Here is a 26,554-nt window from a genome sequence, read left to right as displayed (position 1 = left end):
CAGCTTGAAAAAAGTTACATTCCTAAAGAGGTTGTTGTTGCTTGAAATGTTGTGGTCTCTTTTGTTCTGTCCGATCTAAGCAAGTACCTACATATCTATCATACATATATCGCAAGCCCCATGAGATAAATTAGATATTAAATACTTGTGTTGTCCGAGAAACTCGTTGCATTTATAGGTATACATTTTAGGATTCTGTTCCGTTTCGCCTGTACGAGTTTACGGTATTTATATATCATTTCATTTGATGTCATCGACTTTTGAATAAATAATACCGAAAACAATAAACATTTTCATGCTTTTAGAGGTAATTGTTAAACCAACACAAGCAATTATTTCGTTATAAACCGTGGCTGACAATTTAAATTTCACACGCAATCTGAATACATTTTGCGTGTCAAGAAATTTTAGTAGAGTCGAGATTTGGCGCGCGGCGCGGGGTGTGCGTGGCGGAATCGTAATTACGGCGGGCAGCGCCGCCCTTGTTTTGGCGGAGCTTCGGCGATACCATCGCGGCTGTCCGCCCCGCCCGCGCCGAATGCAACATTTTGCACCTAATTAAACACCGTTGCTACGTCCCAATAAACGACAGACACAATTTCACATCCACTCTCGAAACGTTCGCACGCTATATGAAAATATCACGCTTTTTAATGCGCATAACAAATCGGTTTTTAAAACGCTGTCTTAAAATACTTACGCAGTGCAAATATTCTTTCCGTTTTAATGTGTTGCAGTAAAAAAACGTGAAAGAAGACCGATCAATCAAAGTACACAGCAGCAATTAATCATTTTGCTAGTAAAACAGTTTAGTTTTTGTTATCCATCCTCGCTCGAGGGTTGAATGTGCACGTAACAGGTAACCCTAAGCTTTAAACTGAATGCATATATGCAACACGGTATGCAAAATCTCATTAATCGTTGCTCTTTATTTAATGCTCAAACAAATAAAGACGTTACTTGATTATCATATGAAAAGAAAAAAGTAGGTATCGTGGTTGTATTTTTTATAGCATTTTTAAGCGGGGATGCCTTAACGTTATTAGATAGATCATAGCCTACGTCTGCTTTAAGTTGGTAGTGCTTATCTGTAAATAGGAGTAATACTTCCGCTTATCGAATGCGCGATGTTCCGTCGCAGGCGCGATTAAACGGCGTCAACTTAATGCGCGCCCACTCATTCAGAGCTTTTTTTACTCTAGTTTTTGTCGTTAACTGACATCATTGTGTTCACTTTCGTAGGAACGGAAACTCGCGTAACGAGATACGTCTCTTTATTAATACTTACAATCTTTTCTCTTTGCAATATTTTACGATTTTAATGATCGCCCCGTTTGCCTTTTTAAGGCAATCGTTAATGATACCTTTTACACTGCACATGTTATGCGCGATGAGGGATTATAACGGTCGTATTCAGAGCACGCGGGCCATGCACCTTTCGGCCGTCGCGGACAAGTGAAGGGCTGTCATCTGAGACAGTTCAAATAATTCTCACAGGGAGCAATCGAGTGTAATGATTTTCTTATGCAATTTCACAAACAGAAGTTTTGCGACAATGTTGGCCAAAAAACACGACATAAATTTTATTTACATTTTTTGGTATTTTTATTACGAATCACGGTTACACAGTAATCAATCACTTGTTGAGATGTCTCAATTAAGTTGCACCCTCGCTACCCTGCGCCCGCGCCGCTCGGCCTCGTCGCTTCAGAAACACGCTAATGATTATAAATTGCGAAATTATACGACAGAAAACATGAGCAACGGCATTTTATAAATTAGGTACCAACCTACTTTGAATAGATACATAGCATTAGATATGTTTAATTATAAAATTATTCTGTGATATTCCATTAGATTTTATATAAATATCTATAAATAGGCGACTCAAAAGTTATTCCGTGATATTGGTAGAATACATATGTTAAATGTATATTGTAATTATTAATCACTCTTTAATAATAAGGCGCAATGCAAAAGGTGATCAAGGCGTGAAATGTATTTTTGCATTTCTTATCTCTTAAGCTTGCTTTTAAACCATAAACACCTTTATGAGTTTCTGTATTTCAAATTGAATTTATGTTCCTTCAAATAATGTCATTGCTTTTTAGTAGCTCGTCTTCTTAACTTAATAAAATTCGGCATGAATTCGTTTCTGATCGAAAAAACCCATTATGTCGCAGCGAAGAACATATCCCGTTATTATTAAAATTGTAACCATTGGTTCGCTGATTTTTGCATGGTAAACCATTACGTGGCTCAGTGAATAACTCTTTGAGAAAACAGAAAACATGCAAGTTGTAATTTAGATACGCCTAAAAAAACTTTCGCAATGCTTAAATAGGTACATATTTCTGAATTTGCCATAAATTTACGTTACAGACACGGATAACTCGATAATTTGTGACGTTCCACGGGAAAAGGTACCTTATGAGGGTTTCTAGTTTCGGAGATATGAAATGTTTTGTAAAGAGGTGAAAAAATGCTCAATTTTTTTTTATTGTGTGATCTGAAACCTTAATGCGTAACGTTTGTTTACCTGTTTTTATTTTTGTTATAAGTTAGTTATAAGCCTAGTAATGTCATCTCAGAGTTTAGTAGAAAAGGTACCTTATGGAAAAAAGATTGAAAATTCCCAAAAAAAACTAGTCAATACGGGAAAAGAAGTTTGGTAGAGAACTGTATTAGCATTCTGCAAAACTAATTTGATAATTTCAGTTCTGGTTGGGGCGCCTCGCAAATATTATAACCGTACATCGACCGACATCACAAATCCAAGTAGCCTGCTATTATACCAAAGTTACTCTCGTCAAGTCTTTCTTAACTAGAATAATCTTCATTTGGTTTGGTCGCATGCAGTAAATCAGCCATTGGTTTACTGAAAATTGCCAATACCCGACGCATTACCTTATGGAATATCTGAGGTCATTGAACCTTAATGCCGCTTATCTTCAATAGCAACCGAAATATATTATTGATAAGAAATAGACGATTTATACCATTACCAAAATATTATTAGTTTATCCTAACTGTTCCATCATCATCATCATCATGCCTCATCATGTAACTTAATCACAAGGTACCTTTTCATTACATACAAATTATTGGTCTTTTTTAAGATTATTATGACGAAGAACTAATTAAATTTGGGGCAGTTTAATGTAAATTAATATTTTCTATTCATAAAAGATAAACTGTAATATGATTGATATTTTGTAGTGATGTATTATTAGATTTATTTCCATAAGGTACCTTTTCGTAAATGTTATGGAGCCAATACTGTTATTGTTATGTAAGTTTAAAGTGGCATAAGGGGTTAAATATAGTATTTAGTTGGGGTTTTAGGATTTATTTCATTTGAATGACAGAATTTCTTACATATGTGCTCAGAAAAATTGATTGTGTGTCACATTAAAAGTAAAAATATTCAATTTTGTGATTTTATATGAAAAAGTCAGAAAATACATTTTCACCTCTAAATCGGTATTGTTTTTTGCTTAAACTGTCTGTCAGTGTCGTTTTCTAATAGATAAAATTTAAATCTTGAGAGCTCATTGCAATCAATCGTGAAAATGAAATAAAACTTTATTTTCAAGAGATTGGTTAGTATACACATAAATCAGTCGATATCAAAAGTTTCTATTTGCATTACAGAACAAGTCGCAATATTTTTTTAATCTCAGATATATAAGGTATTATTATTTGTAGTCAACTATGTAACTTACTTCAGGAACATAGTTTTTTAGGCGGCTAAACTTAAAACTTCTCTATCGTAAAGTTGCTCATTTCACAACATTATTTTCAAAAAATCATATCTCTGTAACTACGCAACCTAGAAGGTTGATCTTTTGTGTTATCGATAGCTTATTTATTGTAGATTGGGGTATGCATAACTCCATACCCGCCATAAGGTACCTTTGACCGTGGGACGTCACATTTTTGTATATTACATGATGAAATAGAATGTCTGTCTGCACCGTGAGACATCGTAGCTGCTGGAACCAACTGCACTAAGGAGGTGAAGTGGCTAGGTGTCGTAGCTGCGTCTACGCGCGAGGGTCGCGCTTCGCCGAGCGTGAACTTTCCACGTTCGGTTTCAGGTTCGCATAATACACGATAGCCATTATGCTTTCGAAATATTACGTGGTATTCGATAATACAGCTCCACGTAACGGCTGAAACTGCGTAACTGCACATAAGCGCTCGATAGCCATCCGGCCAAATATTTTTGCATTATCAATCACATTGCGTCCTTTCGATAGAATAGTAATTACTTACATACTTTTTTATAGATCAACTTTCACTCGTCTTAACCTTAATTCCTCAACTTAGGTGACAGCAAAGTTGGACGCAAATGGCATTACGTAAGTTGAAGTCCGTCATTGCTCGAGTCGATATCGCGTCTTGGCGGGCGCGTATTTAGCGTCAATCGCGATAGCATCGCGCCACTGCGACAGACAGCGCACCAACCAACACGCGTCCTAATCAAACGCAATGCTAGATTTAAGAACCATTGCGCAATCGTTACATGATTTGCGACTTAAAACAATGGATTAATGTTAATAGTTCGTTGATGTAATATTTCTGATAATAAAGGTACCTATCTAACGATATCTCGTGCTTATATTACAAGAATAACTCGTCAATAAATTATTTACTGGAAAATGAATCATTGTTTTAAACAATTGGGCCCTATTATTAAAATGAAAATACGATCCAGTACGGATTTATGTAATTCGATAATTTATAACAATATGTACATATAAATTTAAAGATGCATATGAAATAAAATAGAATACAGGGGTACCTACTACTTATAAGAATAGTGCAATGGGTGCCTGGAAGAAATTATTTGTCACTGGTATGATTCTATTATTACAAGTGTACATTAATGATGTAGCGACGAATGTGAGTGAAGCAAGTGACAGCGAGCCGTGCTCTAAGCGGGAGGCCCACACTTAAGCCCCATCACGCTCGTCCAGAGCTGCACTTTACAATCTGACATTTCCTTTCGACATTTAAGCAGATTAGTGTTACGACGCGACTTCGGATGTTAATCCGACGCTGGACGGATCGCAGGAATTGCTCCGATTTAATCGAGATTTAGCGGCCACTGGGTGTAACACAATCAAATGAAATTATTGCGTTAGTATATTTATTGCCAATAATAAAAGCGGCTGATACAAAATCCGGTGTAATTAGAAACATTTAACCTCGCTCTTGTAATTTAGGTAGTGTAGTGAAGTATTGGAAATGATAATTTAGTCTGCGCTCGATATTCAATTAGTAGTGCTGGGTTCTCGCCGGATGCGCGAGCGCAGGGCAATTTGTCCGCGAGCGGAAGCTGCACATCTCTAGCAATCTTCTGCGCGCCTGCGGGCGCCCTCCCTCCCGGCATCCGCGAAACACATAATATCATGCACGCAGCCTTTAATAACTTAATGCACGTTCTCAAATACACGTTATCCTCCAATTGTAGCAAAACTCAAAGAAAAAAATCTGCGTTGTTCCAACGAAGGAACAAATATATTTTGCCCCATGAATGAATGAAACCTATTCTTTACGATGCAAAAATGACCATTGATATATTTCACTTGAGGTGTAATAAATACCAACACGTAGATCGCTAGCAACTGCAGCAGTTACACCCACAGTTCCGCTCAGAATTTATGTCGAAACCGACATTCGCTACAGAGAACATTTGCAGCAAATAACCTAGGCGTTAAAACAACTAGCACAAACAACTAGCGCACTTAACAAACAGACGTAACCGTATCAGATATAGAGTATCTAGACGGCAGGACATTACTTTTGCGCTATCGATAAAGCTCAACGGTAAGCGAAATAGTTTTGCTATGCGGGGAACATAAATAATTGTCATAAAGTAGATAGGGTCTGATGGATGGCTGCGCCCTGCAGCTAACGAGGAAGTTCGCGGGCAAAAGGACGAGGACGAACCGGCGCGGCGTCGGCGCCGCGCCGCTGCGTTGCACCGGCCGCGCCGCGTGCGCCCGCGTTGCATAACATCGCATGCATTGTTCGCTTACGAACAGATGATGCGATCACCTACCCAACACCGTTCCGCTATATATGCTGTCACGCACTACTTCTCCGAAGACGCACAAAAGCGTAACACGAAGAGATAAAATCAGAAACAGTAATTGTTTTGTTGACACATTACTATTTACCTCACTGAATCACTGCTTCCATAAACAAAAACGACGGTTTTATTGAGCGGCATTCTTTACAAGTGTGAGAAATGAGCTTTGATATAGGAATAAAGTGAGTACATGCGCGGGTCTCGGCTCTAATTAGCCAGTTTATCACGAATCCTATACAATACGCGGGCACCTTTTGGCTTTTACGGCCAAGCATGTGATTTGAATGATACCTATTGTAAGGTGACAGTGATAGCGCTGTAATATTGATGTGGAATTTTAAAAGTGCTTTATCGGTGCCTATAGAATTCATAAGCAAAGCAGTTGTTTTTAGCTTTTACTAAATATTATGACCCGAGCCGGGGTGAAAACTGATGATGAAAATATTATACCTTCATAACACTAATAGATAGAAAGATCGTCACATGAATAAATAAATAGTGTTTCGGTAATATTTGCTTATAAATTTCAGTACAGGACAATTTAAGATTCATGACTGGCTATATTGATGACCGCTCACTCTCTGCCATACGTTAACAAAAAGATACCGATCGTCACTGCTTAAGCTTACGCAATGTCATACCTGAAATATATGCAAATGCTTGTTTTATTCAAATGGAATGATGAAATTAAAGTAGAGTGGCTGTCAGTAGGTAATCGGTGAGCTCCACATGGGCAGAGCAGTCACCGAGCGTATGTGACACTAGTCACACAGAGCGCGCATGCAAGAGAAAGCGTGCTTAATCAGATAACACAGATTGTCAACCGAGCTCCTGAAATCGGGTCGAATGTCGATACACTCGATTAATTAATTGACGGTCCGAAAAGTTGGAGCTAACTGGTCCGAGAAACCAAAACTGTACTCTTATGAAACATGCGGCGACCATCGAACGACGCTACTAAAAAGTTAATAAGCTCAATTTGGCTCTGGTTAATTGCGAGGTGTACATGCTTAACCGGCCGCGTAAATTGGAGCTTCATTAATTAGCAAAAAAAAACAATCAGTGCTCTGAATATCTTTTTCTTTTTGTTATTTGAAGGAAGACTTTGGTTTAGTGTTTTGAATTATGTCATGATTGGACTTGCAAACATACGTAATAAAAAACCACAAATCACCTGCCCACATACTTTTCCATAAATTAAGGAACTGACGGAGACTTATGCAAATCTTTGGCAATTAAAACTTTATTTCACAACTTTGATGTTTAGGTATAATGTGTTAAATATTTGTGTAAATACTGCAATTACCTAGTTAGATATTAATATACCTGTATTGGTACGTACCGTAGCAGAAGGCATTGTTAATTAATAAACTAATAGATTACCTACTGCAAACGAAAGCTAATGCCTAGCCTAATTCAATATCATTCAATACTTACACATGATTCCATAATCACTTGGTTAAACCTTAAACTGGATTCCGCAATCATATGAGTTACTTTTAAAAAAAGTGCATGTCTTAATAAAATGATAATTCATAAAAGAAACAAATGCACAATAATAGTAATTTGGACGAACTGGATGTCTGTAACATATTATTAAAATAAGCACCAGAAGATAAATAATTTATGTTAAACAGCTGTAAATCGTCACAACCTGTGAACCGAAGGTGACACCGTATCCTCTATAGAATCTAGGCCCGAACTGGACTATATTAATCAGTCATTTTTACTATACAGAGTATTTTTTTAATAACCTGCCATATTTTACGTTGTGAATATTAAATCAACTTTAATTATATTTTATAATAAGAAAAAAAAACACCTACCTTCTCCTGCCCAACGTCAAATTACAATTTGTATTTGTTACGTTTCTCCGCTGTATACCTAATATCCGCGTATTTACCAAATGTCAATATGGATTAAAAATCCAATTAACAGCGTGGCGTGGGTGACACAAACAGCCCACGTTCGCCACGCTTGCTGCAACCAATCTTAATGCTCACGAAGGATTAAATGGTGCACATTCAAAATTAATCGCATCTATGTTCATTTGTTGTCGATTGTTGTCTTAGCTGGGTTGACTTAACTACACCTAATACATATAATAAAACTGTACCTAGTTTTTTCTAGATTGCACTGTGTTGCAAAATATTGCACTAAGCTATAAGTTATAACTTAAGTAAGTTGAACTTGTCAATGTAATCGGAGTTATACTTGTCTTTGATAAATTGCGTAATTGGAATATTTAAGATAGTCGTAGTCACCCAGTAATTACCTGCGTAGCTCAATGTATCTTTGTCAAGCAACAATAGCCGGCAAACATTGTTTCGTATCAATTGCAATTTCAAAATAGGCGCTAACTTACGTAAACCATTGCACTAGGGCCTAAATTAGTTAGTGAGACTTTATTAATTATTAGTTGCAATATAATAAACAAAATGTTGCCCCAATTACAACTAAACGATTAAGAAATATGGTTGCCTACAAAAATATTTAGGTACACAGTACTTAAAGCATAATATTTTATTACACATAATAGGTACTTATCTGCGATTTAAATGCCATTATCATAGTCGTAAACCTATTTGACGTTTACAGTTAAACATGCATTTAAATATTTGGTGAAATACCTACGAATCACTTTGGAGAATTCTAATAAAGTGATACGGTAAAGTTTATTTATGAATAGCGACGGTTAGAGAAGATGCACCGTTACAATTTTATACATGGCTATCCATTAGTATGCACAGAGTCGTCGACTATACACCGTGCGATCTCCGGAGAAAGCCTGCGTCCCCCTTATATACATATATATGTATATATTATGTTCCTATATACGCAGCTATTCGCTGACATAAATTACTCGTAAATTCATAGATTTTCTGTAAAACAATTTCTGTAGCTACATTCAATTTGTATACGTAGGTATTACATAAGGAATCTTTTAGGTACTGTAGGTAAGTACTTAATTAATCAGTAATAATAGTCGATGTCACCAATTCAATTACAATTCGTGTAGAATTAACACTTATAAAATGAATATTGAACATATCTATGTTTCTTTTCTAGTCATTTCGTAATTATTTTCTTAAAACCATTTTATTTATTACGATGTATGGAATTTGTACGGCTTTTTGTACTAGGTAGTTTTTGCTTACTAGCATTGCATAAAGAGAATCTTAGTACTTTACATTTTGCCTTTATTTATACATAGAGCAGTTCTTCTCGATAATTAGGAAAGTACCGACGATTCGAAAATTATGTCATTGTCATGGGACAGCTTGGGAAAAAGTCCATTGTGACGTCATAATACACGTATTTACCACGTATTTACACGTATTTATTGGGTACCTATATATAGTCTTACTAATCTTGCCAAACAAAATATATTACCCAACTAAGCAGAACCAACTTGTAATTCATTCTAGGTTTTGTTTATATGAACTTTTTTTATTCAAATAGGGTTTGGTTTGCTGAATTTTACCAAATAGGGTAAGAGGCTATTGTTACTCAACCAATCAGCGGAGCGGCAGCTGATGTCCACAGGGCTTCACTATATATCTTCCCTAAACACTATGGTGATGTAATAGTGACCTGGTGCATTTAAATAAGTGATAGATGCTCCTTCACGGCATTAGCCGGCGGTCTTTCCACCGCGATACAGCTGGCTTGTGATATTATTTAATTACAATCGCATATATATAAACTATCACCTGACAAGTTTAAATTGGAATGTGACGACTGTAACATTACTTTTTTACATGTATTCATGTGACCAGCTGACGGTCTTTCCGCCGTGATACAACCGCCGGACGAATTTTTTATTCACAATAGGATGCGATGTCAATCTTTTTTACGTGTTTGGGTGGCTGCCGTTCCTCAACCCACCAACGGAGCGGCACCAGGGTTCATTAAACATCGCCCTTAACTATGTACTTTACCCGGGATGCTATTGGTCATGTAATTCGGTTCTTGGCTCGCGGGCTGACAATTATTGACATAACCTTGACAGTTATTTTATCATTGGATTTTAGATTACACCGGGTGCTTAGCAGTTACGTTTTCACGGTGTCTTCGTGCATCGTTTCAGTAGAGTCAGACAAAAAGGGCGAGGCTAAGCCATTGGCGAGCGTTGCAGTCGCACCGATCCATCAATCAGAGGCGACGATCGGAGGTGCTTTCTCATCGTTAGCCCTATAAGGCCACGTCTGGCACCACGCCTCGCGCAAGCCACTTCTTTTTCACTTTATTTTCTAACTCGTCTGTAGAAATCTAACAGCATATTTCACTTTTTCACCTGAACGGAAACGGTCGAAAGGTTTCACGTGCCTTTTTCAAAGAAGATTTAAATGCGTATGAAATTAAGATGCCCGTCGCAACGACGTAATCGCACTCGTTTAACGTAATAGCTCAGGAATGCGCGTCGGTAATCGCATTTTGCGTATTCGCGAAATGCTCTAGGCGCTCTGTTGCGGCGGTGGGCACTTTCGCCATTAAAACTTTGCTATAAATTACGCAAAAGCATAGCTTCTTGGCGTCAGGTGTGTCTAATGACCACCCTCTGTATCAATTTATGTACTATGGCATTCTTTATAGTCGTAGACCATCAACCATGTTCTTTGTTCAGTTTCTGTCTAAACCGAAATGAGATGATGAATTAGACATTCCTAATTAAATATGTTTTTATTTTGTTTCAGAGTGTGGTTATGTTGATGTTCAGGGAAGAAAAATCACCTGAAGATGAAATTAAAGCATGGCAATTCTGGCACGGGAGACAACATTCAGTAAAACAAAGGATACTAGACGCCGGTAAGTCATATTCAGTCTTCCTCTGCACATTAAACGCTACATCGCGTGAGTGAGAGTAATTACATGCCAATTAAGATGATAATTTTGAAAACAATGACTCTTTGTTTTTGCGAGAGTGCAGATCGGACAGTAGCGCGTACAAGGATCGGAGACACGGCATTACCTGCACAAAAACAGTCGTGCTTGAGGCGACACAGAAATATGCGGGAGTAGTTGCGTGAGGGTCGGCGGTGGCTCTCGCGTGGCCAGGAGGGTCTAATTACTGTGCTGCGGGCTGGCTCCCGCGCACCTCCCGTCCTCCGCTCCCGCCGTTACTATCTCGTTAGAACATTTGCATATATAAGGCCTACCTCTTTCGCGGCCCACACTCTGCGAACCTATCAATCGTCCCGGCTAAAAATATACTTATTCATAGTCCCCTGGCGCCGCCGCGTAAGTATCACTGCCCGCTTGCTTAATGCTGCCGGTCTCATATTACCTCCACTGTAAACCTAGTAATAATGACGCATTCCACGGCTACAACCAGATTAAAGATATGAAACTCAATGTAACGTTTCCACGATGTGAGGTTGAATAAAACGATCTAAGCAATAAAGATATCTGACGCGATGGGCTTTCCTGCTATTTTAAACTTTTAGTGAGTAACAGGAAATCGTAAACATTATTAAGAAACGTTGATCAGAGCCTTAAAGTCGACTAGTGAAATGACTAAATTAAATGTTATCGTTGAGTTTCTTTTTGTGTCCACGATTATTAGGTACACACGTATTCATAAGCAGTTTACTGGCTTCGTTACTTAGATGAGAAAATTGCAATTGCATATTGAACCGCAGCATTTTATTAGCACAATATAAACATGGCTTCAGTTATGTTTAATATATGCGCGGTGAGTTGTCTAACGCGAAAAGAAGAGACATAAGGAATGATACAATATAGTCTGGCGGACACATAAGTACCGCGATGATATCGCGCGGCGCGTTCATTAGCATGTTAATTGCGTGATGCTGCCGGCGCCTGCGCACCGCGACCGCGCACCGCGCCTATTTACGTCGGGACTTATTCTCAGCCTTCTCAGGTATGCTCAACACGTCTCGAAATTATATCAAAATATTGATTGCATCGCCCTAAACACCAGCCTTATGATATGTATGTGGCTAGTGTTCAGTACATATTTAAGTACATGTCATATAAATAGCTCATGGTAGGTAAAGATTGGTAGGTATTAAGTACTTAATATTTTCGCATTAGTTTTACCAAGTACCGCCTATTCAGTAACGTTTAGTTTGCAACTTTATATGTAGGTATCAACATACATAATATGTTTATTAAATATTTTGTATTTACTACGAGTTTAAAAATAAAAATTAGAGTCAGATAATTGATTACAATTTAGACAGATTTAAGTAGCAAATATAATTGAATTTTCCATCTAAACACTATTAATAAATCTCATCCATTTTCCACCAAACGAATTTCATTCCTGCGTGTACCTAATACTGATATATTGTTCTTAATTTATTCAGTGAAATAAAAATCATAATGGATACCTACGAAGAAAATTATAATGATACGTAACAGGATAAGTAATATAAGACAATTTCGATTTAAATTAACATCATCAATTTCTGTCTCCTCGTTTGTACATAAAATATAATATAAAAGGCGCGTATCCTTCTATAGGCATGTTATTAAGTTTAAAGAAGCTAGAAAACGTAAGTTAATCGGTTCAATTGAAGTATAGTGGGCCTGACAGCGCCGCCAAGCGTCATCGACAGAATTAATCTCAGGCAAATATCGGCATTAGTGAATTGGTGATATATGACACTTTACACATTCTAAAATTACGCTTAGCTGTGGCTATGGCATTAGTAATGAGTGAAGCCGCGGTCACAAGCATTGTCCATAAATTAAATCTCAAGGAAAATAAAAACATGGAAGCCATTAATTCGCGCGGCCGGGCCAAGTTTAATGTCAAGGCTTTTTTAGCTTATCTCGATGTTAGTTGAGTTTTGTTTTTTACTTAGTTTGCGTTATTATAAACAGTGATATAATGTCAAACGTCCCAAAATTAAAACTTAAAAACAGTAATGCCTCATACGAGTACCATTAAAAAACTCGAACCTATTCCTTAGGTATCAAAATTATTGCACTCATCTGTTTTACTCGTAGTGGCTATTAGATCCTAAGAAAACTTAGAATTATTAAGGTAAACGCCAAAGTCAGAAAATTGAGGATTGTGCAACTGTATATTAGTAAGAAATCGTTAGATGTCCGATATTGATATATGTACCTACATGTAAAACTACATCGCCGAGTGGTCTGCTAGCTTTGGCATTTGTGTAAATCCAGCTAAATGCCAAGCCATAATTTTAGGTAGCCAGTGGCAAATGTCTAGGTTGAGTACAGTACCTGTTGCTCCGATCCTTTTTGAGGATACTGTAATTCCGGTGAGCAGTCGGGTTAAGAATCTCGGATTAGTTTTAGATTCCAACCTTTCCTGGTCTGGTCAGCTCTCGGAGACAAGTCGAAAGGTCACAGGTACACTTAGAACTCTATATAAATTTAAAAACTTTCTGCCTGTAAGCACGAAAAAAATGTTAGTGCAGTCCTTAGTGTTACCAATAATTGATTACGGGGATGTGTGTACTACTAATGCCACTCAGGAATCACTCAATAAACTAGACCGTCTACTCAATAACTGTATTAGATTTATATTTGGACTTCGTAAATACGATCATGTCTCCTTTTACCGCCGGCAGCTCAACTGGCTCTCCGTCGTCGTCGTAGGTCCTTTCGGATCCTTTGTATCCTATTTTCGATCCTGTTTGAGCCTTCTGCTGCTGGATATCTCAAAAGTAAATTCGTCTTCGATACTCCTCGTCCAGGATGTGAGCTGCGTACCTCCCGCGTTCTCAAACTGACCATACCTTCTCACCGTACTGGTTTTATGACTAATTCTTTCGCCGTCCAGGCTAGTCGTCTTTGGAATTCACTCCCTCTAAATATTAGACAAGCTCCAAGTAAGTTTTCTTTTAAGCGGTTGTTGCGTAAGCATTTGCTAAAACAAGAGTTCGAATAATATCCATCATTATTATATTTATAGTATGTATTGTATAAATATGTAGTAGTTTATATATATTTTATTTATTTATGTAGTTTATATGTATAGTTTGCTTTTTTTATATTCACTGAATAGGTATATTTCTCTCTCTGCACCAATTGTAGATGTCTGTTTGGCCCTATGGTTGACTGGTAGAGAATGCCATTTGGCATTAAGTCCGCCATTTGTACATTTTTGTATATACTTTGTGCAATAAAGTTTAAATAAATAAATAAAATGTAAGGCATCAGAAATTGTATGATCTTGGACTCGGGAGCAGCGTCAAGGGCGACACCGGACACCTGTGCGCGGGCGTGTGAAAGCGAAGGGGTGATGGGGACCGAGGCCGGGGGTAGGGGCAGGGACTCGCAACGCACGGCGCACCCGCACAATGCCGGCTCCGATTACTACATGCCTTCTTGTATCGCGTGTCCAACGCATCCGAGCGTCTTTGGTTATTCCTTTTGACAGGGTTTTGCTTAAGCACCTACCTGATGTAACACGCTAAACTGATCAAAACTAAAGATTTTACTGTACATAAATAATTATCAGTTTGTTTTGCCATATCTCAAATTTATTATATTTGCGCCACGGAACAAATTTAGTAAAAGTTATGGCCGTGTATACATATTATGAGTTTGATAGGTCTTCTACTGTCAACACAACGTATCCTCAAAAAATCTTTCGCATATGACTCGCAAGTTACTTGAACACAATCATATTTCGATAATCATTATTATTAAAAAGGTAGGAGTAAGTTGTTCGTAGTATTCTGGTTGGAAATGATGGAGGTTCTATCCCAGCCCAGTTATACAGTGGCGGTGGTTTATTTACCTCACAAATTCTTACACAATCTGTTATTAAAAAACCTGATTACCTTAAGTCTCATGGCCGGGCTAGTTTTTTGGGAAAAGGGTTTAGCGTTCGGTTCGGTATTTTATTTCGTAGCTTTCATCAGTAAGAAGCCTATGAAATGCAGCTTATAAGACGAGAAGAAGCCAACGTATAAGTATCTTGACTCTTATATTAAGTCTGTCATGTGCATTTTATTATCCTTTTGTAGGTACGTAAAAAAATTAAGCACCTAAGATACTTAAGTAGGTCCAATTTTTGTCTAACTTTTCACTTTTACAAAAGTATGAGCAATCAGTAATTAGTAATGAAAATACGTCAAGCATGATAACTCTTTTGAATTGCTAATTTTACCCTCTTCCCTTCCTCATTCCGTAAAACACACCAAAAATATGACAGAAGCGTTTTGAGTGACAGCGCAGAAGGCGTATTGTTCACAGCAGGACGTAAGCCAGACTCGTAAATTCGTTGGAGGCAGTTAAAACAATAAGGCCGTGTGAGGGCGGGCGGCGGTCGTCATAAACACGTCGGCACCGGCGAGCGGCGCCCGCACAAATCGCTGCCTCGCTGATAGGGCTGCGCCCACGCCGCATCAGCCACGCCGATTACTCACTAACCACCACCCCCGCGCCCGATAATGCATAACCCTAGACCAGGGCTGCCACTCATGTTGTCGACTCCAGTGCCACTCATGAATAGTTTGCCCAAGTTAAAACAAAAAAGTGCTAATCGAATGTGATACATATTTTCTTAGACTAAATATTCAATTTTCAAAACAAACCTTTTCTCACTTATAGTTTTCAAAATGTAAGTCGGTACTTCGATTTTAACAAAATCTGGAAATATTATTATAGACGCATTTAGGTGATTTGGTACCTATCTAAGTAGTTGGTATGGTACACTTAATATCCGAGATGTTAAATGTACCAAGTATATATTATGTACTTAGATATTAATCACAGACTCTAATAACACTTACTGCAGTATCTACCTAATGACGGTGACACGGTATTCTAGTTAAAGTAGATACCTAAAATGATTTAATTTCTTAAATTAATTTAATTAATGTATATGCAAATGTCAGTGACAATTAAACAGTTACTAGATTTTGCATTTGAAACTATTTCTATAATTATTGGATTAAGTAAATGACATGAAATATCTAACTGTTAATTCGATTGAACACTATAGAGCCTTAGGACTCAAAATAATTAAGTGCAGATTGTGATATACACGCAGTACTTACCCGTCTCCTGCCATTTGCAAATTGGACTTGATTGAGAGTATAATAAAATCAAATGCGTACGAACACGGCGTCAAAACTCGTTATTCGTTCGCACAAAGGATAATTGACGAGGCAATCAGAAGACTTCACCAATTTACATAAACCCTAGAAGAACAGTTGTCGAAACGTACGCAATGGTTGATAAATCGATGTTATCACGTCACGTGATTATTCACGCCCTGCTAATAAATTTCCGTCGGCGATGACGTATTGTGAGTTGATATCTTAATCGAAATCTGCGTCGTCATTATTGCGGGCCTGGGTTGATAAATGCGTGTTTTTGTTGCAGACACGAAGAACAGCATCGGGCTGGCGGGCTGCATCGAGGAGGTGTCGCACAACGCCATTGCCATCTACTGGAATCCACTCGAGAGTGCTGCTAAGGTATGTTACCTATCTATACGACTACCCTAAGGGCTGATTTAGACGGCGCGCGAACTCGCATGCGATTTTAGTTACATTGCGGACTGTTGGTTACGTCCAATTCAACCGTCCGATCAAAAACCGCAATGTAATGAAACTCGCATGTGACATCTCGCACCGTTCAAAGGAACCTTAAGTCTTGAGATTAAAATTATATCATTAAAATAAATAACTTTTAGGTTTCTAAAAAAAAGAGAGATGGGAAGTGTCGGTAGGTATACGGTGGGCCATTCGAGTATTAAGCTCTTCAAAATGACACTTTGGCATTCTATCGCGATAATTACTTGTAGGTATTAAATGTAAAATGAAAAAGGAACGACTACTAAAAAACAAGTTGATCAAAATATTTAGAAACTTCATAAAGAGTAAATATTCGTATAGGTACTTAATTCTCATTGTGAAGCAGCATTAAAACACAGCTCATGATATTATTATACACTTATTACAGTGTAATTAAATAGAATCCTGCAACCTTATTTGGTCGAATAACGACTAAATGAAAGAAAAAAATCTGCAAGCGTCCGCCTGAGAACGCTGGCCGCCGCCAGTGGTCGCCGAGCGGCGATCGCACTCATTAAATTATTGAATAATAAACAACGGTCTCCGTTTTTAATTGCATTTATTAAATTGATTGTACTATAATTACCTATAAGTGCATTCATATAGTTCATATTTATATAATGTAGATAGTCTTACGGTACAACGTACAACGCTTAAAATAATGTACAGCTGTACTAGTAGTAGCTAGAGACTGCCGTCAAATAAGGTACCCAATAAAAAAAGGCAATCTTCACTATAAGCCGTATCAATAAAATACGGATGGTTTGAGAGATCATTGCGCTATGCCAACAAACTCATGTGTGCGCTTTTTGTTTTTCTTTGGTTTCTTTTATTGCCGTAAATTACTTAGTAGTCGGTTACCAATATCCGTAATTATTTATTGTTGGGCGAAACCACAGCGGATGCGAGTTGTTAGCGACAGATAATATGCGTTCGGACAGTGATCGGTGGCGGTGGCGGCGAGGAAAAACGCAGGGGGTCATTTGCATAGACTGCGGTAATGAGCAACGTAGACCAGCCACCAGCACCGCCCTTAGCTACCTGCTACGCTATAATGACCCTAACGCAACACTGGATACTACCAACATCGCCAATATTTCATTGAAAAATTCCCAGTCGCTTTATATTTTTTATACAACTGCATTAGAGACGGGCGGTTCTCATGTCTTAGTCTGACACCCCTGGCGCCTGTCATTGCGGTCAGGATGTGTGCTGTTTACATCGCCGGTGTTATCAGAGTAATGAGAATCTAACATCATTATAACCGGGCCGCTCTCATGATATTTTGTTTATTTCAGATCAACATTGCAGTACAGTGCCTCAGCACAGACTTTAGCAGTCAAAAGGGAGTCAAGGTACGTTTCTGACACTTGTCTACGATACTGATTTATACATACATGGTAGATGCATTTTTATTTCGTCGGGTATTTAAAGTAATTCGTACGATACGTACGCAGGTAGGTATGTACTATACTTATCGCATGTCCTGGAATTATTGATTAAATTTTACTTCTAGTTACTCTAGGCATATATATTAGGCATAGGTATAGGTCCTATTTATATCCTAAACTAACTGTTCATTAACCTCAACACGCGGTTTATGAGTAACGTGTCGGTTGTTGTTTTAGGTATATATTTACTTAGTGTAACTTTAATTGCTTAAGTTGTAAAAGTAGGAAAATATGAAAATGGCGTCAAGAAAGTCGGTATCCGCTGTTCTGGGCGAAGTTTTGGATGCTGTACTATATGAAATAGTGGCATTATTCATAAACGCGATACTGACCTTAGTTAGCTATGAATCGTTTTGTCTTTATCTGTCATTTTCACTTATGTATTTGTAAGAAAGGGATAAAACCTAATTTAATAAAATCAGGCCTGTATAGTTTTATGAATAAGGGGGTAGGTACTTACATGAATTAAGAGAATTATCTGTGAGAATTAATGCGAGTGATTTAATTACGAATAAGCAGTTATTTAATCCAAAATTACTTTGTTAAACAACACCCAAAAGGTAGAATCTAATATTATGATAACTAAATTACAGCAGTTCCATTTTAAATGAAATATTAAGTTTGAATTTTTGCTCCGTATGTTTATGAAATGATAAGTAATATAACAGTAGCCGGGCGTTCTAGCCGCTAGCGCACTTCTCGGCGTCCGCCCGGAACAGCCAGTCCGAGTCGCGATTACCTACCCTTCAGACCCTACGTTCTCATCACTTGTGTAGTACACTAACCAGGCGATCCCATATAATTGTGATCTCTGATTACACATTGGTGTTATGAATGACGAGGTTACTCCTAACTTGGTTGTCTAGAAGCGAATGCTCAGCTCGCGTAAAGCCCGCCGCGCCGCGGTGACGTGCGTCGACCTCGAGCCGCCGCAATTAAGACGTTTTAACGCGATTCGATTCAGACACGAGCATATTTTTCCTTATTCGTAAATTTGACGTAATTATCCCTTATGGTTTATTAAAACAATTTTTTGTTACCATACTCGTTGTCAGACACGAAGCGTGAAATTGCGTCAGACGAAAACTATTAGATAACCTATCGAGCAGATGATACATACGTATTTGAATGTTTGCGTTTTACACTACAGACGAGTGGATTAATTACGTAGGTATACATAAATAGTTTGGTATAATGAATAAATAAAATAAAATTTACATTATTTGGTTTCAGGGCCTACCGTTGCACATTCAAATTGACACGTTTGAAGACCCACGCGACACACAAGTGTATCACAGAGGATACTGCCAAATTAAAGTTTTTTGTGACAAGGTAAGATCTCATTTTTGTCAAACGTTAAGGATAATTGCTATTTATTTATGTATATCTGTTTACTACTGTAGTTAGGTACTTAAATGTAACTTTCTTCATTTGGCTTATAGGGCGCGGAAAGGAAAACACGGGACGAAGAAAGAAGAGCAGCGAAAAGAAAAATGTCTGCTACGAATAGAAAGAAGCTGGACGAGATTTACCACCCAGTGACGGAGCGGAGCGAATTCTATACGATGGCCGACTTAGCGAAACCGCCGGTACTGTTTAGCCCGGCTGAAGACATCGACAAGCTAACGGGGATGGACATCCAAGGGTTCTACGGCCACGACGAGTCGGCGCTGGCGGAGGCGCACCTGAAGGGCGCCTCGCCGTTCCTGCTACACGCCGCCAAGCCGCAGGCGCCTGCGCTCAAGTTCCACAATCACTTCCCGCCTGACGCGCCTGCGTAAGTATCTGCTCTACACACCTACACTTGTTATCACTTTTCGGTTACTGCTCCGAGGAATCCACTCGACCGAGGCTTCAGGTCGCTAGCCGTTTTGATACGGACGACTAACTTGACAGAAGAAGGACGGAAAAAATACATGTGTCAATTACTGATGTTAAACATCAGAATTATTAAACGACAGACGTTTTGTATGTTAGGACTTAGCATTTTCAATGTCTTTGTTTGTCTGTTTTATGCGACCACGCTAATAAATGCCGCTGATATAACCTCTTGATACCTGCATAATAATGCAAATTTTCGACTTCTTACACTAGGTAAATTGATTACTCAATCGATCACGAAACATGATACTACAATACCCATGACGCAAGAATATACTTATGAATTCATTGTGATACCAAGTACACAAAGAGCTTATTAATCAAATCGATGTCAGATAAAGTCACATTTGTTTAAGCAAATGTCATATCGGTTATTAGTTAAAGTCAGCGCCAAATTATTGATATCTCAAATTACCAAGAATTAGAATAGGTAAAATTCCGTAATAAAACAATCATGGGTAGATAATGCTAGTCCTTCAACCGATCGATTGCAGCACCGATTAAGTTGGCAAATTGTTATGGCTAAATTGTAAAATGTTGGTTTGTTAGGTACGTTGTTTCAGATTGAAAATATTGTTTTAGCACAAACATTTGTGAACCATATTGCTTTCGGATTTGACCTAGTAAGTCGTTAATCTGATAGTGACGTAGTAAGTAGTTAATCTAATAAACCTATATTTAGGAAAAATGTATAAAAATAAAAATGGTTTAAGACAAAGATAGTGTAATTTATTTCTCTTTAACCTTTTGAACGCCAAACGGCGCATCCATTTGTCGTGTCACTGACGCCACGGGGGTAAAATTTAGTTTTGTGAATAAATAATTCCAACCAAAAAAAAAAAAGTGGGGTGTGTTTCAGTAGATTTTCATCAAAAAACGATCGACGTCAAATGCCGTCTTTGGCGTCATTGTCACGATTTTGTGTTGACATCAATTGCCGTCTGTGGCGTTCAAAAGGTTAAAGTTAAGTTAGGTTCCTATTTTTTTTATAATATGGATATAAAAATAAAATACAAAAAAATATTTTACTATTATGGAGAACACTTTAGCATTAGCAAAATCAAATCAAAAATGAAAAATGCTTGCGTTTAATTTAGATAGTTGCATAAATTCAAAGTATCGTTATGGTCAGAAACAGAGATATAGAAGGCATGTGTATTCAGGTACAGGTCGGAGGTGGGCAGCCTCTCGCCGTACGGCGACCGCAAGGACACGCTGGAGCTGGAGGGCGTGCTGGGCAAGCGCGCGCGCACCGGCACGCCGCCGCTCAGCGAGCGCGTCATGCTGTACGTGCGCCAGGACACCGACGACGTGTACACGCCGCTGCACGTCGCGCCGCCCACCACGCAGGGCCTGCTGCATGCGGTGAGTACACGACTCTCCACTACCGGCTCCTACATTCGAGGGAAAAACTATATACGTTCTCCAATACGGCCATCGGCTCTGTTCAACAACGCCGTACTTTTTCAACCACGTTTCTACAAACCGATTACTGTTATACGTTCTAAATGCACCATATAAGCACCTTAAAGTTGATTCCATTTTTCATATTATTTTTTAAAGTTACCACAGGCAACTGAAATAATAGATGAACGGATTGTATTAAAATTGTATTAAGTACGTCTAAATCGTAATTATACCATAGCCGAATGGTGGTGACACGGCTCTAAGCTAAATTTTAAGGTGCTATAACAGTCAAACGTCAAAAAAATCCTGTTTGAGTTCGGACGCTTATTAGTTCAGTTGTTTTTCATTGTATGATTTTCAAATGATTGATTGGCTTAATACTGCCGAATTTCAGTTCGTTTTGTTTGAATCAGCTCTTTAGCTTTGAGATTATGGTTGGAATAGTCACGGCTGAAACGAAATTCAAGTACGTGTATTGTTTTTCCTTTTTGTTTTTGCACACGCTTGCCTTATTGGCTCGCCACGTTGACTAGGGCTCGTCAACGCGGCAGCACGAGAATAACCTTGGTGATGTCGGCTAACCGCAGAACGTGAGGGAGCGAGATGGACTTGGATTCTTTCTCGCTATCTCGACATTCGTTAACGTTACCAATATTCAAAATTGTAAACCAATGTAATCGAGACGCTTCGTCCGCGCCGCGGGCCACGGCTCCGCCCCCCGGGCGCGCCGCCGTGGCTCGCGGCGCCGCTGTAACCGATGTGGCGCTTCATAACCCCGTCTAATACAATACACACGTCATCATAACTGCATGTTGTAATTAACACCCGCGCGGCCGCACCGGACCACGTCGCCAGAACTCGCGCGAATCATTCTCGTTGTGAAACCACTCCACCGGTTCCGTCAGACGAGACGTCTCGGTTCAAAAAAACAAAGGCCCGTTTGTAATCGTTTGTTTTTTGCTTATTTTCAGATTGAGAATAAGTACAAAATTTCAAGTTCGGCAATTAATAATCTTTATCGAAAGAACAAGAAAGGGTAAGTGGTTTTCATTGGCCTTAGATAGTTGTCGTTGTGACGTGTCTCACAAACCCGGCCGCCACGCGCTAGCATCGCTTGCCCCGGGCGCGCCACTAACTTGCAACGCTTGTTCAAATAATTATACCCCTAATTGAATCGTTTGATTAGAAAACAACCAAGGTCGCATTAAAATACACATTGGCTTTGATTGTTTTCAAAATAACCGATACAATTTATAAGCTGCACATAAAATGATATCATTTACAATAATCATGTCCCTCAGCACAGACCTTGCCCCAAAACCTAATTTATATTGCAATAATGGTGAGCACTTGGAATAAATTAATAAATTGAGCACTCTAACGACTTAATAGCATTAAGTACCCAACTAATTAAATTATGGGTAAATTACCATCTTTGCGTAATTGATTGATTCCTTCAATTGTTGAAACCTAATGACTTTTTTTGAATAGCTTTCATTAATGTGTAAATCGATGCACGCATTTGCAATAATTAATGGAACAAAATTCTTCTGTTGCATTCTTTAAGAATGACTGAACGAATGAGTGCTGGCTTAGATTGTCAGTATTTAACCAAAATATTATTTGCAGGATTACGGCCAAAATTGACGATGAAATGCTAGCTTACTACTGCAACGAGGACTTGTTCTTGCTGGAGGTGCGGCCAGCGGGCGCCGCCGACGACGAGCCGCTCTACGACATCACGTTCGTGGAGCTGCCGCTGGACCACTAGCCGGCCCCGGCCCGCACGCCGCCCGCCCGGCGCAGAGACTCAACCGCGTGGCGACTACGCTCGGGACACTGATTCCAACAGTCTCCGTCACAGTTACACTCGTTATGAGAAAACTGATTTAACGTTTTCTCAAAGTGTCGATCTCACAATGAAATTTACTTTTAAGCGATTCATCACCGTAGCTTTCTTTTTACTAAAACTTACTGTCACAAAAATATCATGGTGGTTGTCGTAGAACGGCATCCGTTTGTGGGACCGCATTGTAAATAACGACCACGGTAGAATTTATTATTGTTGCGGTACGACGATGACAGAGAAATTCATATCTCTAATGCGAATAAATCAGTTCATTCTGACTATATTAGTTATAAATGTGTAATCTGTTGCTGATCAAAACGTGTGTGCCATTCACTCGGTTATCATACTAGCTGTATGTAGTTAACGTTTCAACAGGTACCTTTGAATCTTGCCATGATGATAAAAGTAAGAAGTTCTTGTCACAAAACATTATGTATTAGTAGATACTATTATTATCTACTCGAAGTAAAAGCATGAAGTGCCTTTGTCATAATAATATTAATGTAAGTGAGTTAAGTCAAATTAAATGCCATCCACTTTGTTAAGTTTTATAAGCGTAAGTTTGCTTTATAAGCTCGCTCAATTCATTCATTTAGTAATGGTGACTCTAGCTATAGGAATCGATAGATTGTTCGTCATTATTTTCATCGTTCACTATCATATTGTAAATTACGTCCTTATTTATTTTAGTAACTCCTGAATGAGCCTATTCCCTTTCAGAATTTCTCGTAAAATACTTACAACGAAAAATTTTAATGACAACTTTATTAGAACCGATGTAGCTGTACTGTATTTACAAATATTTGCCATTATCATTCACCCAAAAAGTGCCGCTAGTAATTTCAAAAAGAAAAGGATAATTATGTACTTAGTCATTGTAACATAGTCACAAAGGACGAGTCCGTATGAAATACAATTTCATTATCATCTGTGGGATTGGTTTGTGTATAATTTAAGGTATTATTGATGATAGATTTTGTTATTATAAACGAATTTCGATACTTAAGTTATCGGGCCATGACAACAATTTAGATTAAGGAAAATGTATGCTGTGTCCAAGACTTTACCATGTACCTAATTACGGTAATTTACCGAGCCATTTTATAATTCATATCCAAAGTTATCGCTTGAATTTATTAATTATGGTTTTTTATATAATTTTCAGCGATTTGCATATTTGGATTTACGTAGACAAATCTCAGAAAATTATATATAGATATCCATACATGTACGCATCAATGAATAATGTATTGAATTACGCCTTACATGTAAGCGACTGGCCATTTCATTACAACGTAAGACATCGCATTACATAGTAGCTATTTATGAGTCTCATAGCCTAACAAACAAACAAATGATTAACACGTTCCCAGGCTAGTTCTATATTCTAAACTTTTCAGGATTCTATATGAAACCACGCTGAAATAAACCTACAAGTATAAAAATACTTAATAAATAGATGCAATGTGTTACATTCTAATTAAAAACTGCTAAGCAAAAAAAGGTTAACAGACTAATGAAAAAAATTGGTTCAAAAAATTCAAGTGATGGATGACACTGAAATCATATTATGTATTAAGTTTCTCCACCGATTATATTCAAAATTTAGAACCAGGTTCTGTTTCCCAAAAGGATCAGTCTTGGACATGCCCAAGAGTTTTTAAGAGAAGTGCCTAGTGCGGACGGTTCGATTAACTGCCATATTATGACATAATTTAGAGTACTTAATGATGTTAGTTATAGATTTTTAAATATAATTCGTTTTATTGTCCCACGAATTGCAGATAGACATCGAATTTTAATTAAGATAATGTTATTGATACCTTTCTATTACTTTACTTCTATCTCGTTTCTTCCATGTTATTGCGATAGGGTTGTGACTCCTCTGGTCCATCGCGTAACACTTATATCTGCATTTCATATTATATTTGAAGATATGTACCTATGTAAAAGACACTCGTTAATGTTTATCCACTGCTTACGTAAAAGGGATCGAAGTATCTCGATTCATTATAAATTTTATATGGTTACGCGTATTGCTCAAAGTCTACGCTCGCTCGAGTGGGGGGGGGGGGGGGGGGGGGGGGGGGGCTATAACGACATTGTTATTATACCTACTTATACGTATTCACGTAATGTTTATTTATGTTCTTATTATTTTAATCGTGCAGCTTTAATATTTACTTACATTGATGTTAGATCGTGATTCTGAATCTCGTCATAAGTCACAAATGTCAGTAGCAATAAATACGTGAAGCAGTTAGTAGTTAAATGGGCTCGCGCGGCGCGACGCCGGCCGCCGCGGCCGCCGGAGTTGTGCAATGTCGGGTCAGTGGTCGGGTCGTCGGGTCGTCGGTCGGGTCGGAGTCGGGTCGGGCCCGAGTCGCGGCGGGCCGCGGCCGCCCGCGTCGCCGGCGAGAGAGTTTAGTCACACTAGTTAAACACACCCCGAAAGTGTTAGCACATTTTCGTTATAAAATTCTACTGTACTTAAGATTAAATTGAATAGATGTTACGTTATTCTTTTATATGAATATTTGTAAGTTGTCATAAAATATTATTAATATAATTATTTTTATCAAAGTTTATAATCTAAATAAAAATGTTTTTCTTCAAAACATTAAGTTTGTTTGATTTGTCACATTGGTGTGCCGTGCGTGCCGAAGAGATAAAGGGAAAGCTATGAAGACAAAGAAACAATTTTGGAACCATCAACATTTAATGGAGCCTTAAAGTTAACAATAAGTAGGTAGGTAAATATCTGAGTTTTTCACACAAAGCACAGGGTACTTAAGTATTACATAGATTACGAAAGCATTGAGACGAAGATCTAGTACAATTTAGAGATAGATTAAGAACGTTTCCTAAGTAGGTATTAGGTGTACTAAAACTTAGCATAAGTAGGTACCTACTCTATTTTGTCCACAATTTTTTTGTTTTGTATTTGTAGCTAAGAAGACAATTTGTTTTTTAACTTAAGTATAATTACTGTTCAATGCGAATAGGTATCTAAGTATGCTGTCTACTTATTTCATTAATTATAAATTAGGTCCTTATTTAGTTAAACTACTGCCGAATTTAACATAATATGCGTTTAGGTAAAGTGGGTTGCAAAAGTACCTTCCTACGATTTTAACGCACTGAAAACATCTTGACTCAGATTTCATTTCAACATTTAATGACTGGCGGGACAATCAAATTTCATACGTTAGCACAGAAGAAATAATAGTACTACCGTACAGAAAGGACACTTCCTACAAACCCGAAGTTTGACAGCGGTTCAGGGTCGAATCATATCCCTTTCTAATATATGGCACTATCCCTTTCAGCTATTTAG

General features: G+C 38.1%; 1 protein-coding gene across 3 annotated transcripts in view; it reads left to right on the top strand.

Annotated features, from left to right (window-relative positions):
* The window catches only part of LOC134789920 (protein grainyhead), a 163,348-nt gene extending 137,511 nt beyond the window's left edge, over window positions 1-25,837 (top strand). For 2 of the 3 annotated variants that reach the window (XM_063760613.1, XM_063760615.1), the window contains 8 exons: window positions 10,798-10,909; window positions 16,436-16,530; window positions 17,928-17,984; window positions 19,314-19,412; window positions 19,523-19,857; window positions 21,125-21,326; window positions 22,340-22,404; window positions 22,998-25,837. In XM_063760613.1, coding sequence (XP_063616683.1) covers window positions 10,798-10,909; window positions 16,436-16,530; window positions 17,928-17,984; window positions 19,314-19,412; window positions 19,523-19,857; window positions 21,125-21,326; window positions 22,340-22,404; window positions 22,998-23,139 — 1,107 coding nt within the window. In that variant the 3' untranslated portion in view covers window positions 23,140-25,837. The remainder of the gene's footprint in view (window positions 1-10,797; window positions 10,910-16,435; window positions 16,531-17,927; window positions 17,985-19,313; window positions 19,413-19,522; window positions 19,858-21,124; window positions 21,327-22,339; window positions 22,405-22,997) is intronic. The other variant, XM_063760614.1, reaches the window with a different exon arrangement.
* Window positions 25,838-26,554: the final 717 nt, after the last annotated feature.

This window comes from Cydia splendana, chromosome 4, assembly GCF_910591565.1.
Source record: "Cydia splendana chromosome 4, ilCydSple1.2, whole genome shotgun sequence".
In the NCBI taxonomy this organism is placed as follows: Eukaryota; Metazoa; Arthropoda; class Insecta; order Lepidoptera; family Tortricidae; genus Cydia; species Cydia splendana.
This window is presented reverse-complemented; position numbering and strand designations above follow the sequence as displayed.